Genomic DNA, 19547 nt, shown 5'->3' on the forward strand with positions numbered 1-19547 from the left:
GTCAGTAGATAGATTCAGGCAAGTCAATCAATCCATAAATTAAAATAACTATCTAGATACATTGTTTTGTTAGAGCTGAAACAACTCGTCAATTAATCAGGAGTTGATAGACAGAATAAATTAATTGGAATCTATTTTGATAAGTCTGCACCGTTGTGACAAAAAGAGAGCCGAGTCAGAAGGCAAAGCTCTCGATCTACCGGTCAGTTTTCGTTCCTACCCTCACCTATGGTCATGAAGGCTGGGTCATGACCGAAAGAACAAGATCCAGGGTACAATTGGCCGAAATGGGTTTCCTCAGGAGTGTGGCTGGCGTCTCCCTTAGAGATAGGGTGAGAAGCTCAGTCATCCGTGAGGAACTCGGAGTAGAGCTGCTGCTCCTTTGCGTCGAAAGGAGCCAGTTAGGTGGTTTGGGCATTTGGTAAGGATGCCCCCTGGGCGCCTCCCTAGGGAGGTGTTTCAAGCACGTCCAGCTGGGAGAAGGCCACGGGGAACACCCAGGACTAGGTGAAGAGATTATATCTCCACCCTGGCCTGGGAACGCCTCGGCATCCCCCAGTCAGAGCTGGCTAATGTGGCTCGGGAAAGAGAAGTTTGGGGTCCCCTGCTGGAGCTGCTGCCCCCGCGACCCGACCCCGCATAACCGGATGAGGATGAATGGATGGATGGATATTTTGATATGTGATTGTTTGGCTTTACAGCTTTTGTTAGGTTTAATTTGTCATTTGAGTGGGCTCAAAATAAGGTAAAATAAACTTTACTGAGAAGTATGTTTTCTGTTCCAGGGGATTGAACATATGTCTCTCTCTCTCTTTCTGTCGTGTATTGAGGCAGGTACATCCCAGAGTCTCCTCGGTGGCTGCTCTCTCAGGGAAGAGTGGAAGAGGCTGAGGCCATAGTGAGAGATGCTGCTAAGATGAACAAAATCGAGCCTCCGCCAGTGATCTTTAGTCCATTGCAGGTGAGATCTACTGTAACAATGGCTCATGTAAATGCATAAACACTAAGGTCCTGGACATCTTCCTGGTAATCAGAAGTAGGTGTACAACATAGTTAATATGTATGTACATGGGTTGTTGACGTAGTCTATATCCACGACATTCCACTTCCAGGATTGTTCCGGTGCCGCAGGAAATTCCGCCGGATGCATGTCTTTTTGCTGATGTCCGTTTCCTTCCGCTTTCTTTGTGTTGGAATTTTAAACTCCGGTGGATTTATGAGGACTACGGTTAACTGCTGCTCAGATCTCTGCAGGGTAAATTGAAACAGCTAGCTAAACCATCTGTCCAATCTGAATTTTCTCTCGCACGACTAAAACTGTAAAATCTGTCTTTCCGGACAGCTTCAAGTGAGTGTTTCTCAGAGTTTAGATTATCATGTATCATATCATTAGGGATGCCTGTGTTAGCAGCATTGGTGCACCTTCAAACTAGTGCAGTCAAACCGCACTAGCTTGAAGGTTATTTCCAGCAGGTCCCACAGCTCTTCTGCTCTCTGAAAATACAGACAAAGCTTAGATGCTGGGTAATGTAGTGTGAATAAGTAAATGTTTAAATACAAGTTCAGTTTTATCAAGCTGTGCTGACAGGCTGAGGAAGAGTTATCATTTAAGTTCATGGAATTACGGAGAATATGAAATATGACATTACTTGTTCATTTCAGTAACCATCATTGTACTAGAATAGTCAAAATTGAACCAAAGTCAATGACAATGAATGTGTCTCGTTTCTAGAGAAAACACTTCTATAACCCTTATATAAGCCATAAACCAATGCATAGCCATTTCCCTGTTAATACCTTTTCTCTTGTCACGTTTACCTTAAAGATTTAGGACACCTTTTAGGGTTCATTGCTCAGTGTGATGTAATCATTTACTGCTCACGAGTGAACACTTGTCTGGATGGCAGCTGGCAGAGACTTTGCAATAATTTACCCTCTAGTACTTAAACAATAATTTGCAGAAAAGCCAACTTTTAACCCCTTTTTTATGATTGAACGACTTATGTACCCAATGTTTCTTGTAACGATAATTATATCGCTTTATAGCAGGGGTCTTCAACGTTTTTTTAAGCCAAGGACCCCTAAACTAAAAGAGAGATGGAGCAGGGACACCCTACTACATATTGTATAAAATGAAGTCGCTTATTAAACTGGGCCTAAAATAACGTGTAGGGCGGCCAAAAGCCTTTATACATACCTTTTTTTGCAAAGAATCCTAAGCTGTTAAAAAAGCCTAATAATTGTTTGCCTGATTTTATAAATCATGTTCTAATGTTAAACATACATGTGGCAAAGTGAATCCTTACTATGAACTGTATCTGTGGATGGCCTTAGTGACTATCTTACCTATAGGCCAGTAAGCCTATCATTAGTGGGGAGTTATATTTGCTAATAATATGTTGGACTCATGTTAAGGCTAAGAATAATTTGGAGGCCCCCCCTGCATTGACGCTGACGACCCCCCTAGGGGTCCCGGACCCCCTGTTGAAGATCCCTGCTTTATAGTATATTTGTATAGGTTTTATGTATGTTTAACTCCAACATAATATTTTGTGGAGCTATTGGTTATTGAAAATGTAGGAACTGGACAATTCAAGAAGAAATTCAACTTAAATGTCAAAGTGGGCACATTAATGCATGAATAGCTTACAAATATAATATGATAACACTGCCAATAGTAGCACCACTAATAAACGACCAACAAAATATGAATGGGATTAGGGGATAAACATGTATCTTCCTAATTACAGACTGGCCGATAATGGATTTTTGAGGCTGATTCTGATTACAATATTTAAGAGATAGATAGATATATAGTTAGATAGCAATTTCAACAAACAATCTAAATACAATCCCTTTGATTTGTTTTTTTTAAGAACTGTGACCAAAGATACCAAGCAGAGAACAGCAGAGAACTCAGTGGTTGCTCAACCTCTGTTCCTAATTACTACAATCATATTTGCCCCCTCAGTTTTTCATTGCACATTGAACTTTTGCCTCCATTATCCCTGATCCTGACTGTTGGGTACCTCATGTGTGTCCACATGCATGCATTCCCTCAGCAAGAAGTCATGCATCACAACCATCTCTCTAACAAGATTATTTCTAGACTGATGGCTGTGCTTGCTAAGTGTTTGTTGTTCCACGGGCTTTGCTGCCCCACAGAAAGAACTTCAATGTGAGAAGAGGAAGGCCCACAACATCTGTGACCTGCTTCATTCTCGAAACATCCGCTGGATCTCTGTCACGCTGTGGCTGGTCTGGTGAGTCCCTGCTGTCCCACCTGACCTCCACATTTAGTACAGTGACCCTGAATGCACAAATACACACACCTTAGCACACACATGTAGACTGAACACACGCTGTTACAAACACATACATGCGCACACAATTTGACCCGGCTCATGCATCACCTCCACCACATGTCAGCCCATTTAACTTACAACAAATAATGACCTGTCAGGTGCGGTGAAGCCTGCAACTAAGATCAAAATCAGGTTTATGTAACTGCACAGTATGCCTTTATTTTTCCTGTGCTCACTTCTTTGGTGAATCTGAAAACAGATTTTTGCTTGATTTAGAAACAGCTCTATTTAGTCTTGCAGAGAAAAAAGTTGGGAGCTAATCATAGCAGGTGGATAGGCTCCAAGCTGCATGCAAATCTTTCTACAGTTGAAGGAATCTAACTTTATACAGTTATACAGTTTATTCTTGTGTCTTGTTTTGTGCTAAGTTGTGTGTTGTACTTTGTTTTGTTGTTTTCTGACTCTGTGACGATTTATGCTAAGTTTTGTATTGGTTGTGTTGTTTTTTTTGTTTCTTTGTATTTTAAAAAGCCTTTTTTAACATCAATGAATATGATGAAAAATAGCCTTTTGCCTAATTCTGGCTTTTTTAACCCATGGGAAATAATGTGTTTTATTAATTTGCGCTGTCCCCTTCCATAAATAAACTAAACTAAAAAAAAAATAAAAAAAAAAAATCCAAGATGCAAAAGCCAATGCAAGTTTTTCTGATCTAATGTTTGTCATCACAAATATTTATTTTAAAAAAAACCCTGCTCGGATGGACAGTACACAATTATTGCAACGGTCATTCATTTATGCTGTTACATTTCTAAAACTATTTTTTGGCCAGTTGTTTAGAGTAGTTTCTGGCCACCTGATGAATGTAAGTCCAATGTTTACTCTCCTTTTAGCTGTTATTTTCTCCACTAACTCCTCAGGAAATATCTGGCTTTTTAGCTGCTATATGCTCTACTATGTTCAATAGCTAGTGCCTAACTTTTTCTGTCTGCTGTTTTTTTTTTTTTTTAGCTTTTTACTTGAAAACAACTGCTTTCTGCAGCTAAAAACGACTTTATAAGTGAACCATTGATCTTTCTTCACACACTTGAAATCCAGTCAGGCCCAGGTGTGAAAGTCCTATTCCTCTACAACTTTTGATCCACCCTAATTTTATATTTAGCCTACACATACATTTACCGTACATTATTAGTTTCTAGACAAAAAACACTGATAAAACTAGTTTCATTAGGTTCCTGACTACACTGTAGTGTCAGGCCATAGATTGATATTAATGCTTAACAACTATCGCCACAGGAACACCGTGACCATCGCCTACTTTGCTCTTTCCCTGAACACCGCAAACCTTCACGGTAACGCATACTTCAACTGTTTCCTGTCGGCTGTGGTAGAGATGCCAGCCTACGCTTTGTCATGGGTTCTGTTTCGCTGGTGTTCCAGACGACTGAGTCTTTCCTCAACCCTCTTCATGGGAGGATTGTTTCTACTCTTCATACAGCTCATACCAGCAAGTATGAGCAACCTTTTAACAAAGATAGCCTTGATTTCTGCCATTCTCTTATTAGTTTGTTTATGTAAGATCATTCATTATATATATAGTATGTTCAGATGCAAAATTGTGTTTACTTGCTCACATGCTAACACAGACACATGTATATACCCTTGAAGAGAATTAGTTTGAATGTTCAGCTTATTTAAATCGAATCACATGTAACAATGTATTGCCTTATCCCCTCTAGACCTGATTTATCTCGCCATAACACTGGAGATGATGGGAAAGTTTGCAGTGACGACAGCATTTTCTATTGTGTACGCATACACAGCAGAACTCTACCCAACCGTAGTGAGGAACACGGCTGTGGGCACCTGCTCCATGGCCTCCAGAATAGGCAGCATTATTGCCCCATACTTCATTTACTTAAGTAAGAATGCTCTCACCTCTGCAGTCAGTTTATCACCTGCCACCACTCACTTTTTGGTTGAAAAGAGCTGTTTTATCTGAATTTACACTACTTAAATTTTCCCATGCATGAAAGTGAATGGAATTATTTGGATGCACCTGTAAGAAAAGCTGTTTCTTTCCCAACTGACTTCCACTAACAGAAACACAAGAGAAGCTGGTGCTTCTACAGAAACAAAACAACAAGAACAAAAGCCACTAGAACAAAAACATAAAAGCCGGCTTGATTAGCACTCAGATCAGATAGATGAGTCTGCTGAAAAACCCAAAGCTTTCATTTAAAATTTAGAAGTTTCTTTTTTAGATTTGTGGATTAGATTTAAACTGATGCAGACATATCAAAGTACCTAAGTCTCTCCACCTTTTGTCTTTGTTTTTAACTGCTTTGGCCAGAGTTGTTTTTCAGTATCCTTCTTTGATGTTTTGCCGCAGGAAGCTATTCCATTTCACTGCCTTACATCCTCATGGGAAGCATTACAGCTCTCAGGGTTGCTGAGTCTCCTGCTGCCTGAGAGCTATGGAATGCCTCTGCCGGACACCATTTCTCACATGCAAAATTTCCCTGGGTAAGACTACGCCTCCCTGTCACGAAGTCTCCCAGAGACCAGCGTATAGCATTATAGATTCAGATTGGGTTATTATATTTTTTTTGTAATTTTCATTTTTTATGTTGATTTAAGCTCAGTTTCAGTAAGTCTTTAGCTCATCACAATGCCCTTTTTTCATTTTTCACAGTTATTTCACACTAGTTTTAAATTATTAGTTTTTACTTGATTGAAAACACTAGGCCATGTTCCTTATTTGTATGCTGCTTTGGACAAAGTGTCTGGCAAATGAATAAATAAATGTAAAATGGGACTAAAATACTTTTTTTTCCCTTTCTTTTTTTCCTTTCTTTTTTTTTTTTTTTACAAATACTCTCATACGGTACTTAAGTCTGGTACATTTGTTGTACAAGTGCCAGATTTAAAATGATTAACTTGACTGTACATTATGTTCACATGCAGGCACATTTGCCCTTTGACTGTTTTACAGTCCAGCTAAACTGAGCTCAACTCTACCTCATATCAGCACACATGCTTTCACCCACCATGGCCATTTCTTTCAGCTACTATGAAATATATAATCCCACCACAGCCACAATTATGTGTAACTAGTTAAGGCAAACAACACACTATAACAAACCCAATTGAACTTGCAATAGTTTGACATTTTGGAAATGTGCTTCTTCACTTTTGCGCTGAGAGTTTATTCCACCAGAAAGTGAATAAGCGTATTTCCCAAACATGTCAAACTGTTCGCTTAAACAGATATTGTAGTTATAATTATAGCACTATCAATCCTCAGTCTTGATTTGAGTACATGGCACAAGTATCAATATTGGACTCAATAGATATATTAGACATATTACTTTTTATGGAATTTGAACTTTGCAACTGTCAGTGTTGAACAGTACTTGGCTTTCCTGCACTAGCCCAGTTTCAACGACAGTCTATATCTCTGTCAGACAGCCACCCTGACTCAGTACAATTTGAACAAAACAGTTTGAACTTTGTAATGAAGGGTGAGCATAGATCTATTCATACAATGTATATACTGGGTGCCACTTTTATAGATATTTAAAAGTAGACAGGGCATGTGATCCATTGAAAAAACCGGCTGGTGGTGCTTAGGTGCCTGCCTAGTTCACTTACATTGTTTAAAATCAGGTCTGGAGAGCATTGTTCTGTATCTGTGAATCATACTGTAACAGTATTATACAACAGTATTGATATCTGGGTTGAGGTGATTAACTGGACAATCATTATGTCACTTTCCATTTTTCTGGTAAATGGACATTTGTCAGAAATAACTAAAATAAATTGTTATTTTGTCACTGGATTTGTGAAAGTATGTGACTTACACAGTACCAAGGAACATGACAGTTATTCAAACAATAGTGCTTTTAAAATATCTCCACAAAACTGGAGTAATGTTATCTCTGCAACAGCATTAAAAAAAACTGTAAAATGAAAAGTATAACAATCCTGTGCATTACACACGCTCAGTGCCAATGCAATTATTACCATACTTGCATAATACTGCTGTCAAAAAGATAAAATAATGTACTAAACAAACGTACATACGTATACATGAAACAAAGTTTCTCATATTCTGATACCAATTTAATCAGAACCAGTATCCTTGTTTAGGGTTGATGTTATAACTGTATCTTTTACTTCAAATCCAAGACATTTGCATATTTCAGTTTCTAGTGAATATTTGTATACATCTTTGTGATTTTCAGAGTGAAGGCCAAATTTTATTTACTCAAAAATGTTTTAGTACACGTGTAAATATGATTCTTTTAATTTCACTTCTTACAAAAAGGTCATGTAAAATCATTAAATCCATGTGTACTGATTGACATGTTGTTGATAGAAATGTTGAATAGTTAGAACAGCAAACATTAGGAATGATAGTAAATGGTACAACATTTATTAATAGCTTGTGTAAGTAATGTTTTAGACAATCAGAGTTGACTTTCGAAAAGCGCCACAGGTTTTGAATGATCTTTTCTTGTGATGAATGGAACCTTCATTCTGTTATTAAAAAAGGCAAACAAACAAACCATCACTTGGTTTACAGGAGACAAAATTATTAGTGATTAGTTATTATTAGTTAGTTAGTTTACAAATATTTATCCATTCCTTAAGGAACCTACCTCTGCATCTGTTGAATAGTTGGAGGAAGAGGTTGTCCAAAAGTCTCTGGCAGGAAGAAAGCAGCAAAGGCAGAAATAACAGCCAGAGTCCCCACTGTAATATAAAGCAGGTACTTAAAGTTTTCACCTGTACAAGGAGAAGGGGAAATTAGGATGAGGGAGGTCCTTGGTCCTGCATATGTATCCTGTAAACATTTACAGTATGTAATACCAAATATAAATACCAAACTACAGGTCGAATCTGCTGCTTATAAACTAAAATGTGTCAATGTGCTAAGATAAATCCAGGTTAAACAAATGTTAGTAATTGCTTTTGTTTACTCACTCAGATGTATCAAAGAAGGTGCAATGCAGCTTCCCAATCTGGAAACAGTAGAGCATGTCCCTGTCGCTGTGCTCCTGAGCACTGTTGGATAAAGCTCTGCTGTGTAGAGATACATCAGGGCCATACCGGTGGAGATACCAAATTTACCCAACATCTCCAGACCAACAGACAGATCTGATAAACCTGAAACGTAAGAAATGGTTTGTCTAAGAACATAATGGAACAAAAAAGATGTCTGTCCCTGTATGATCCCCTTCACACAGCCATTTAAGGTGTGTATATATATATATATATATATACACACACAAGATTTTTTTGGCATTTGCACATTTACTTGAGAGAGGACAGTGTAGAAATGGTGGAGAGAGAGAGAGAGAGAGGGGGGGGAATGACATGCAACAAAGGGCCGGAATTGAACCCAAGACATGCGATTATAAAGCATACGCTATAACCATGCGGCTACCAGGGCATCTAGACTTAAAAATATTTGCTTGGAAATATGACCGTCCCGTGATGCACCATGTCGTGACACAGCTTACTTTCAGGCACCAGTTGAATGAAGTACAGTGACACTCCTCCAAGGAGCAAGACACAGATGGCAGACAGTCGTCGTGGAAGGTATCTCAGAGCCAGCCAATTGGAAATGTATGCTGGTACCTCTACAGCTGCTGAGATGAAGCAGCTGAGATAGGGGTTAGCATGAAGTCGGGATGTGTTCAAGGACAGGACAAAGTATCCAGTATTCAGAGTGAACCTGGGAAGAAAGAATCACAGACAACAGAGATTTTTGAATGGAAATCCTCAAAGAAACAGCATTAACTACATTTAATGTTATTACATCACATTAATTTAGCTGACGCTTTTATCCAAAGCAATATTGGAATATATATTAATATGTGTTATGAATATCTATATATGAATTTTGTGTTGCATGGGCCAAGATCCAGTCTTAACAGGTGAGTATTTTTAGTTTGCGACGAGGATGTGTAGTGTTTCTGCTCTCCTGATCAGTCAGTATGGAGCATGTTTCATCATAGCGGATGGGGAGGAGAATGGCAGCCAAAATAGCCAGCAAGTAGCAGGCTTATACCCACTGTCTACATCCGGTGAGTCAGACTACAGTTGGCTAGACTCAAGCTAACAAGAGCCAGGAACAAAACCTGCATCACCTTCTAGGTGAAGAACGGCCTTATCCTCTTGATGTTGTGTAGCATGAATCTGCAGGAGGGGGTTGTCGCAGCCAAGGACAGCTGGTCACACCCAGGTCCTTGCGGTCCGAGCCACAGACACCACTGAGTTCTCCATTTTAAATCTCATTCTCTTTCTTAATCACATAAATGAATACTCTGAGCAATCACCTTATTACATACACCACTGCAATGTGCAATCCAGTAAAATAGTCCTGCAAATTACTAAAACAGGTACATTACTGAAATGTGTTACATAGTAATGCATTGCTGTCTAACACTCCCCAATTGCTTCTTTTCACCTACCAGTGAGGAGTTTCACTGGGACGTTTGGGACCAGTAGGAGGAGTTTGAGTGCAATGAAAAGGACAAGAACCTCACTGGCTTCCCCCCATGAACACGGCCAATTGTGTTCGTTAAAAGCATTATCATATAATTTTCATTCCTACCCTCACCTACGATCATGAAGGTGGTCAAAATGGGTTTCCCGCAGGAGGGTGGCAGCGTTTCCCTTACAGATAACTTGAGAAGTCATCTGTGAGTAACTCGGAGTAGAGCTGCTGCTCCTTTGCGTCAAAAGGAGCCAGTTGAGGTGGTTTGGGCATCTGGTAAAGATGTGCCTTGGGCGCCTCCCTAGGGAGGTGTTCCAGGCACGTCCAGCTGGGAGGAGGCCTCGGGGAAGACCCAGGACTAGGTGGAGGGATTATATTTCTACCCTGGCTTAGGAACGCCTCCGGATCCCCCAGTCAGAGCTGACTAATGTGGCTCGGGAAAGGGAAGTTTGGGGACCCCTGCTGGAGCTGCTGCCCCCGCGACCCGACCCCGGATAAGTGGTTGAAGATGGATGGATGGATGGATGAATGCGTAATCAGGCTGATTAGTTTTAGGCTGCTTTGTGTAGTGTTGTTGTACTGAAATTAATTATGCTAAGGTGTTTGAGCAACTGTAATTAATAATGTCTAATATCTAATTGTTTGTGTTGATGTCTTTGGTGATTGAAATGCTCAGACTGGAGACTCACCACACCAGGCACAGAATGACAGTCATGTTTCTGATGTTTTTTGTCCTCAGCAGGTTGAAGACATTGTGGTGTTGCCTAGGGTGTGCCTTTGTCTCATCAGCCTGCAAGATACAAATCTCAGTCTTACCAGCAGTTTGTTGTATTTTGACTGGTGGGTCTCACTGTCCACCACTTCGGCCCAGAATGAAATATCTCAACATCTGCTGAAAGAATTACCATGCAATTTGTACATCCTCCCTATGGGGTGAATTGTACTAACAATGTGTGTCCTCAAGCACACACATTGGCTCCTGTGTCTGGTCCTGCATGATTTAAGTCAAGACAGACTTACATGTACACTGTAATCGTCAAAGATGACCTGTGGAGCCTCAACCTTGTTCATCTTAGCAGCCTTTCTCACTATGGTCTCAGTCTCTTTCACTCTTCCCTGAGAGAGTAACCACAGAGGGGACTCTGGGATGAACCTGCCTCAGTATTTAAAAAGAGAAACAGAAAGGTTCAGGCTGGATCATAGGGGCTTAAAAACAAAGCAACAAACAGGGTTACTGCAAGTTAGATATTTCTAAAACAGCCAAATTATTATTTTTGTCTCCTGACACTTAAGGTTGCACGGTAAGCTAAACTTACCATTAATACATTGTCTTGTTATGAGTACAACCTACCACAAGAGAGGGAGGTAAAGCAGACCAGACAGAGAGATAGCCAACAGGAGAGATTTCCAGTCCCTTAAAAAGTAAGCCAAGAGAGGCAGTGTCATGTAGCCAACGGCATAGCCCAGACATACACCCAAAGATGAGAACATGACCCGCACATTGCCAGTCAAGATTTCAGTGCCTGCACAAAGAGAGAGATAAATGCATGACAGAAGTGCAGGTAATAAGTGAAGATATTCGAAAAATACGAAAATAACGGAGGACTTTTATTGTGAAGAACTTACAGGAAATGAAACCGTTCACAGCCGGGGCTTTGACCAGTCGAGTAGCTAGTTTTCAGCGCTAGTCCGGGACGCCGCCGTGTAACTAGCTAGCTAGCTAGCTGAGCTGAGGTACAGACGAAAGGAAAATTATCTGTTAAAAAATGTGGCGACATATCCCCGGTGTTAAGAGGCCCGCCGCGGAGTCAGCAGTAGCTATGGACGTACAAGCTGTTGAGGGCGAAGTAAAGAAAAAGAGAAGGTACTTTTCAAACAAGTGGCGCATTGACAAAACGTACAGCGAAAGACCGTGCAAAACATTTCAGACCGTCCTGCCAACCTGTTTACATTTTAACGTCAATGTAGACTGTAACGATGTTTAAGTCGCTTGAAAGCTGCTGCCGTTTTAAATCTGTTGGCTCTCTGCTGCTCAGTTCTACCCCGCGACTGACGACACACACACACACACACGGTGGATGCAGGAAAAACCGGAGATGAGACGTACAGGATGACCTAAATTGAGGACAGCTACACTTAATACATCCATGAGCTACACTCGTTATTGTAAAATCAATGATAAGTTGAAGTCCAATAAGTCCTTTATCAAACCGTATGAATGTGTGTCCCAGGCCAGGATAGGAAATTAACTTACAATGTAAAGATCAACAAGCTACTGACACATAATAAATACATTATATTAATAAAATATGTATTATTAATAAAACATAATTTAATAAAGCAATTCAAAATATGATAGTGCACTCCTTTTTATAACTTTGAATTCTGGAAAAAGTGGCTGGTAAAAAATTTAAGTGGCCCCACCCTGCTCAGAACACACTAAAGACACACTGAAGAACACACTGACAGTTTCTTTTGTAATTTATTCCGAATAAGGCTTTAGCTATATGTTAAGCTCTAAGCTGTTTAAGGTGTGTTTCTAACAGAGGAAGTGGAATGTTTCCTGTCAATAAAAGTAAACCGTTGACAATTCACAATACATTATCTTCTGTTAATTTTAATACTTATGCATTGTTGTTAAGAATATTAAAATTAATATATGATAAATATGACATGATAAATAGAAGGTTTCAAATAGACCCGGTGATCGGTCGACACGGCTCACAGCAATCGGTGATCGGCCCCAAAAATCCTGATCGGAGCACCCTTAGTATATTATTCAAAATCACTCACTACTGTATAAAAGTATTATTTGTTGTTACCAGAGCATTACATGTTCACATTTACCCAGCACAAAAGCAGCGACAGAGTTGGAGATCTGTCCCAAACCACTGGTGAAGAGGAGGATGGAGAACACCGTCCAAGAAGGTGAAAAGATTAGAACAAATAAAAAAAAATTCTGAACTGCCATGGTGGCAAAGACAACAGGCTTTCTTCCAAACCTAGAGTGAGAAGTCAAACAATGAAATAAGAGCAAATAAAAATAAGATTAAAATATCTTGAAAGAGTACAGACTGCTAAAAATTATATAAGTTTGAACTGATCATTTTAAAAATTTGCAATGTTTTCTTTAGGCAGAAGAATTAAACATTTTCTAAGAATAAAGCGTGTTTATAATTTCATTGCGAGATGTGTTTTTAGTACCTGTCTGAGAGCTGTCCTGAGATGAAGGATCCAATAAGAACTCCAAGGAAGTAAACTGTGGAAGTGAACGGCTGCTTCCACTGATCACTGCACACCAGGTCAAACTGAAGTATCAATGCATGGACAAAGAAAAACAACCTAAGATCCATTTTCAATTAAGAATCACTCAAACCCTTTCTTCCTGAGTAGAATACTGGAAAAGTTGCATACATTCAGTTGGACAATTATTTTTCTTGTGTACAGTGTGTTCTAGTCAAGGTTAATGACTAATTATAGATCTCTTACTATTACTACCTCTATACTACGGCTTAAACTACACCAACAAATACTTAAATTTTAGTAGATGTGGCATATTAGATGACGCACAACGGGTGCCGGGGCCTTCTCCCACACTGCACCTCAACTTTGGAATTCACTACCCCCTTACATCTGCATACAGGACTCCATGAAAGAATTCAAAACTGCTCTTAATCTTTTTAAACTAAAATGTAGCTTATGTTAACTGCAACAACTGCAGCTTATTTTATATCAACCTTAACTCTCTGCTTTGCTGCTTGTAAGGTGGCTAAGATGTAAGGTGAACTTGTGTTTTTTGAAAGGCGCCATTAAATAAAATGCATCATCATCATCATGTACACACTCACCTCAGAGACTATGGTAGATTGGTAGATGTCTCTGCTGTAGCTCCACCCATTTACACAGCTCTCCTGCTCCAGGTCAGTGAGGTTGACATCCCTGTCAGGAAACAATCCCTGAGCAGAGAGATTTCTGACCACATCCAGCCTGTATCTGCTGCATCTCTTCAACCTCTGTTTCCCATGCACCACCTAACAGTCACAATGACACAGACTTTATTAGTGTTATTAGTAACATTTCTTTTCCAATTAACCTATGCCTTGTGTATGGTTCCGTACTGTGTAAAGAAATCTTGCCGTTGGGTACGTATCAGGTATGGGTCTGTATCTTCCCGTACCTACATACGTACCTACGGCGTAGATTCAATGCATAATTATAAATGGCACTTTAACAATTTGACACTGAGGCCAAGATATTGAATAACAACTTCTGGAGACAGACGTCTGTAAATCAGTAAACATATATATTTTTTTGCGTCGCAACCCCCAAGAAATGACTCCTTTCACTATCAGAATTTAAGAACTTCATTACCTCTATCGGTATGATAGCATTGCGCCAATCTTGTGTCAGGTTAACCTCAGGAACCAGGCAGTGGTGACTGGGAATGTCAGTCAAGAAGACAAAAGAGAAAGCAGCAAATCCATTGGGCACGCTGCTGGCACAGAGCAGGAAGAAGACAATCTGCTGGAAGCGTCCCCACTGACCAAGAAAAGCAGTAATTTTATCATAATCATTCATATTAGAATCACAACTGTCCCCTCCACCGTCAAAATCATACAGACTTCTTTTTAAACTGCAACGGAATAAAAGAGAGCGGTCTGGCACCTCACCAAGCCACACCCTGTACAAGATAAAACATTAATCAGTAATCAGTTTACCAATAACACACTCAAGGCTTTACTGGTTTCAAGAGTTTTCATTACAACAATTATTCAAATACTCTAAACCACTGGTTCTCAAACTCTGGTACAAGTACCACTGGGGGTACACGAGCTCTCTCTTGTGGTGCGCGGATGGAATCTGATTTATTTTTGAAAAAGTGAAATCAATTTCAAAACATAATACTATACAAATACTACAACATTTACAATAATAATATTTAATATTTTCTGAAGTGGTACGCAGTGTTAAAGGTTTGAGAACCACTGCTCTAAACTCTTCCCTGCTGAAAGACAAAAAAAGCCTGAATTGTATGGTTATTTGTGGTATGCTTCCTTGTAGTGAGTGCAACCTAACATCAGAGGGGGGAGGTACGCCAGCCCAAGCAAAGACAAATCCAAAAGGAGAGATCTCTAGTCCCTTAAAAAGAAAACAAAAGGGAGGTAGCATCATGTAGCCAATGGCAAAGCCTAAAAATGTTCCCACAGATGAGTAAAGGACATTGCCAGTTAATATCTTAGTGCCTGCACACAGAGATAAAGAAACACAGGGGACAGAGAGAGGGACATGTGCTGAAGGAGTGCAAGTCAAGTAGATATGTACAGATTTTTTCTCTCTTTCTATCTACATTTTTTCAAAATCTGAAAAATGTGTAAAACTACTGTGGCAGTATTTATAGAATGCGGTATTCATATGTACCAAGCACTAAAGCAGCTACAAAGTTGGACATCTTTCCTAAACCATTGATTATAAAATGAATCAATCAGTCAAAAATGGGTTATAAAATCTGAGAGTATAAATTCCTATTTTCTGAAACAGTCCATGTGTGCGAGTCATATTGTTTAGTCTTATTTTTATTAAAATTGACTTTTTAGCTTCAAACCAACAATCTTAAAATGTTATTTTTAAATTACATAAATGAAATTTAAATAGAAATACAAATAAAATGTAACACTAAAAATAACATTTGATTTGTGTGTTACAACAGAAAACCAATGATTTCCATCTGCGTGATCTTCACGGCTCTGGCAACAACAGCTCTGGCAACAACAGCTCTGGCAAAAGGTACATTTGAGTGAAAAAATGTTAGTGCAGTTAACTGTATGGTGTATAGACAATATTTCAGTAAAAAATATAATATTTAATAGAAGTAATTCAGAGAGTTTACAATCACTGACTTTAGAAATGCAGCAAAAAATCGACTTAACAGAAAAATAATGATTTGGCAGAAAAATATAATGTAAAAAATTATGTTAAAATGTGTAAATGATCTTGCATTATTTCCTCTTTCATACTAAAAATGAAATGCTTGTTTTGTTTCATCGCTTTTTCTTTTTTAGGTTCTATTGAATACAATTTCTCTGAACCTACTGGAGGTCCACAGTGTTTTGGTGCAGTGGGACAGCGGGGGAATTTTTATCTGCCAATTGCAACTACAGCAAATACAGATACTAGATATAATAGTGACTTTTAAACTTAGCTAACATATATGTAAACTACTTTAAAGACACTTTATTCCTTCATCTTAGACATTTCTATGTAAAATAGGTGTACATCTTTAATTTAATAAGGTGGCTGGTTATTATGAGCCTTGATTTTATTGATATATCCAACTTAACGAGAAATATATGTTCATACGGTAACACTTTATTTGAAGGGGTGTGGATAAGACTGACAGGACACATGTCATGAACATTTTCTTTATGAATGTTTATGACGGTTGTCATTAAAGGTCCAATGTGTAGGAATTTCTCCCATCTAGCGTTGAGATCATATATCGCAATCAACTCTCTCGCACCACGCAGTTCAAAGTACGTATTACAGCTACGGTAGCATTCACACTTCAAAAAGCCAGTCTCTTGCTCTTTTCAATATCCTTTTTCTTTTTCTGGGCGAGGAAGAAGACTCCTGTTACTGAAAATTGGATTTTGAATACGTGTGGTCCTCCATATTTCCTTCTTCAAACTTGCCGGGCCGGGAAGCTACGATACCCATTAGCAGCATTAGCAGCACCTGTGAGTTTATCATGTGACAGCTAGGGCTGGGACGGTTACCACATTACCGCAATACCGCGGTCACGTGACGCCTACTGCGGTTCTGGGCTCGTCACCGTCATCACCGCAAAAAAAACATTGGCCTGCACATTGTGTCTAATGACATGAATTAATTGATTCTAATGACATAGATTGTGTCTGATGACATTGTGTCTTACATGGATTCCAGATTTTCTAAACAAAACTTATCAAAAGATGGAGCACGTTGAATTTCAGCCTGCATGCACGTTTCGTAGCCTAAAACAGAGCGGCTTATATTGGTAGAGAGAGCAACTTGGACTGCAACATATGTTGTAAGGTTAAAGCCGATGTTTTTTGGGGATAACTCCATTCACTTTACTTTGACAATAGATAAAGCCACCGTGTCTTGAGAAGCTCTAGCTTGTTGTTTTCTTGTTTACTTTTAACTCACTTTACATCATTTTTGCTATCTCTTTTTCCTCTCTCTTTTCCTCACAACGGCACTCTACTCTCCGTTACTGCTTGCTCTCCTTGCACGACCACACGGGCACTGACGTCACTCACTTAAGGCACCCTGCCATTCTCGCTCTACTTACTCTCGTAAGGGGGTTGCAGTATACCGCAGTAGAAAAAAATCCATACCGCCCCAGCCCTAGTGACAGCGAAAACGCGAAAGGCGGAGCAGTATGTCCTGTATGTCCCTTACTGGCTAACGCATTTCAAGATGGCGCATGAATATGGAGCATCTACCCCAGTTCATGCGAATGCAAATGTAACGTTTCAAGCCAAAAGGAATACTTGGAATTGATGGTGGTGGTAAATATGCATGAAAAGGACAAGTTTGTGAACAGGCAACACAGATTTTGATAATGAACAACTAAACACATTACACACTGGACCTTTAAGTGTCATTCAGTAAATTATGACACTGTGAATGCAAAGTTACCATTGTTTGAGATGTTTGTATTATGAAAACTTGACATTAACCATAACAACAATTTCTGTTATGACAACTCAACATCAATTAAGACAATTTAACCCTTGTGTTGACTTCGGGTCACACTGACCTGTTTTAAATTTTAGTTGGGACGTAGAAATAAGCGCTGAAAATGTGTAGAAGAAAAATTTTAAAATTTAAAACTTTGGAAAAAGCAAAAACAAACTGAAAAAAAAGGCGCCAAAAAACGTCGAAAAAAAAGTGTTTTTTTCAAGGTTGAAGGGAAGACAACACAAGGGTTAACCTGTCATAAATATGTCATAGCAGGCCTAATTATCAAACTTGAAGAAACTATTTAGCTATATGTGTTAACATTACATTAAACTGTCGTAAGTGGTTGGTTTTTACATTGGCTGTCATGAGACCATTATAATTGTGTTATGAATATTTTCCTTGACCTCAAGTAAAGTGAAACAAGTGGACTTGTAATAAAGATATAAAGTTTGATAACCCTGTCAATTTCTAACTGTGTCATAAATAATTCCCTTGACCTCAAATAAAGTGGAACCATTTGGACTTCTCATTAAGATGTCATGAAAGTTATAAGACCAGTTTGACGATAGTAAATACAGTACCGTGGTGATTTAGGAGTTTTGGACGGATAACATTAGCTTTAGGCTAATGTTAATTGTTGCTAAATTAACAGCTTATTGTAGTTAGCTGCCGTTAACTATTTAGCTCGGTTAGCTGTACAGCTGACTCAGCCCTGGGGTGCAAGAAGCCAAACTGTCTCTGTACTGTATTCCCTGTTGTAAAACTGGCCTCTTCAGTAAGTCTCGGAGCCTTTTCCATTAAGTTCAGACACAAACTGTTAGAAAGCCCTCTTTCTGATGCAAAAGTTTGAGTAGTTACTAATTTGTTTTATTCAAAATGGAATTGGAATAGAAAATGTCTCCATAGTTAACAGCTGGTAGTTGATTTTACTGTGTATTACTGTGCATTATTCTACAACTGTAGAGACTGTATGTGTATGTTTGTCTTCCAGTTCCAGTGTCAAAGCCAGCTGTTTCTCAGATGTGTTTGTCACCAGAACAGATGAACATCAGCTGCTGCTCAGAGGGAGATGAAGTAGAGTTCAATGTAACCTTAAACAGTCTCTTACTGGTGCAGAGCAGAGGCCACAGCCAGTCCCCGAGCAACAGGACAGCTAACATCAAGTCACCGGCTGGGAGTAAAGCTGAACATGAAAAACCCAGTGTTTCAAATGTTACCATCAGCATACACAGTCAGCAGACTGGAAACTTGACGTGTCATGTTTGGAACCCTTTTAGCAGAAGCGAAACAGTGATTAACCTCAAAAGCTGCAAAGGTACTGTGTTTAAAGGATGCTTGCTTTCCTTTCTTAATTTCAGCTCTTCACTATTTCACATTTGGTATTCATTTATGAAAAAACAAAATCATTAATCAATTAAATGAATGAATTAAATCACTTTTTGGCTGCATGGGGCACCTTGGGTAATTAATATTAGAATGAAGGATTAAAATGAGCAGCCTCAGATTTGTTACTATCTGACATTATACATCATTAAAGTTGTGTAGGTGGGAAGTATCCACCTGGAACCCCAAACCATCTTTTGTCTTATGGTTTTTAATACTAATTTCACATTCACTGCTAATGTACTGTAGTTACTGTCTGTCGAATACCTGATGGAAGACAAGCAAATGTACGAGAAATAGTTAAGAAAGATAGCTTGGAAATTGACATGTCAATGTAATCATAATATGTAATTGGTTTAATATTTGTTTGTGTTTTCTAGATTTAGTTCCTTCCCCTACCCATTTTGTCACTCTCCTTCTCCTGTGGTATAATAAGACTTCATAACAAGAACAAACCAAGCCCCACAACCTGTTAATGAGGGTAAATGAAATATGTTCTCCCATGTTTTCTTCTGTCTCAATAAGGACCCTACCGATTACCATAATTTTATAAATTCTTAATGTCTTTTTTCCATGTTTCAGAGAGCTATTGCATAATTTATGTAATACCATGAACATTATTTTGT

General features: G+C 39.0%; 2 protein-coding genes across 2 annotated transcripts in view; one reads left to right on the forward strand and one right to left on the reverse strand.

The window, feature by feature from the left end:
- Positions 1 to 6124, forward strand: part of LOC116056081 (solute carrier family 22 member 5-like) — an 8888-nt gene extending 2764 nt beyond the window's left edge. The window contains 6 exon segments of the mRNA XM_036008855.1: positions 835 to 961; positions 3166 to 3263; positions 4602 to 4816; positions 5045 to 5227; positions 5698 to 5743; positions 5745 to 6124. Of these exon segments, the coding sequence (XP_035864748.1) occupies positions 835 to 961; positions 3166 to 3263; positions 4602 to 4816; positions 5045 to 5227; positions 5698 to 5743; positions 5745 to 5835 (760 nt within the window). The 3' untranslated portion in view covers positions 5836 to 6124.
- A 1841-nt stretch (positions 6125 to 7965) lies between these two features.
- LOC116052765 (solute carrier family 22 member 5-like) lies at positions 7966 to 14510 on the reverse strand. Its single transcript, XM_035991014.1, has 10 exons — positions 14185 to 14510; positions 13662 to 13844; positions 13018 to 13121; positions 12661 to 12815; positions 11165 to 11336; positions 10840 to 10966; positions 10503 to 10603; positions 8834 to 9048; positions 8295 to 8477; positions 7966 to 8096 (listed from the first exon to the last, which is right to left on the reverse strand). Exons 1-10 carry the CDS (start codon positions 14389 to 14391, stop codon positions 7966 to 7968), a joined length of 1578 nt encoding a protein of 525 aa, XP_035846907.1. The 5' UTR covers positions 14392 to 14510.
- Between the last annotated feature and the right edge of the window lie 5037 nt (positions 14511 to 19547).

Source organism: Sander lucioperca, chromosome 13 (assembly GCF_008315115.2).
Source record: "Sander lucioperca isolate FBNREF2018 chromosome 13, SLUC_FBN_1.2, whole genome shotgun sequence".
NCBI lineage: Eukaryota > Metazoa > Chordata > Actinopteri > Perciformes > Percidae > Sander > Sander lucioperca.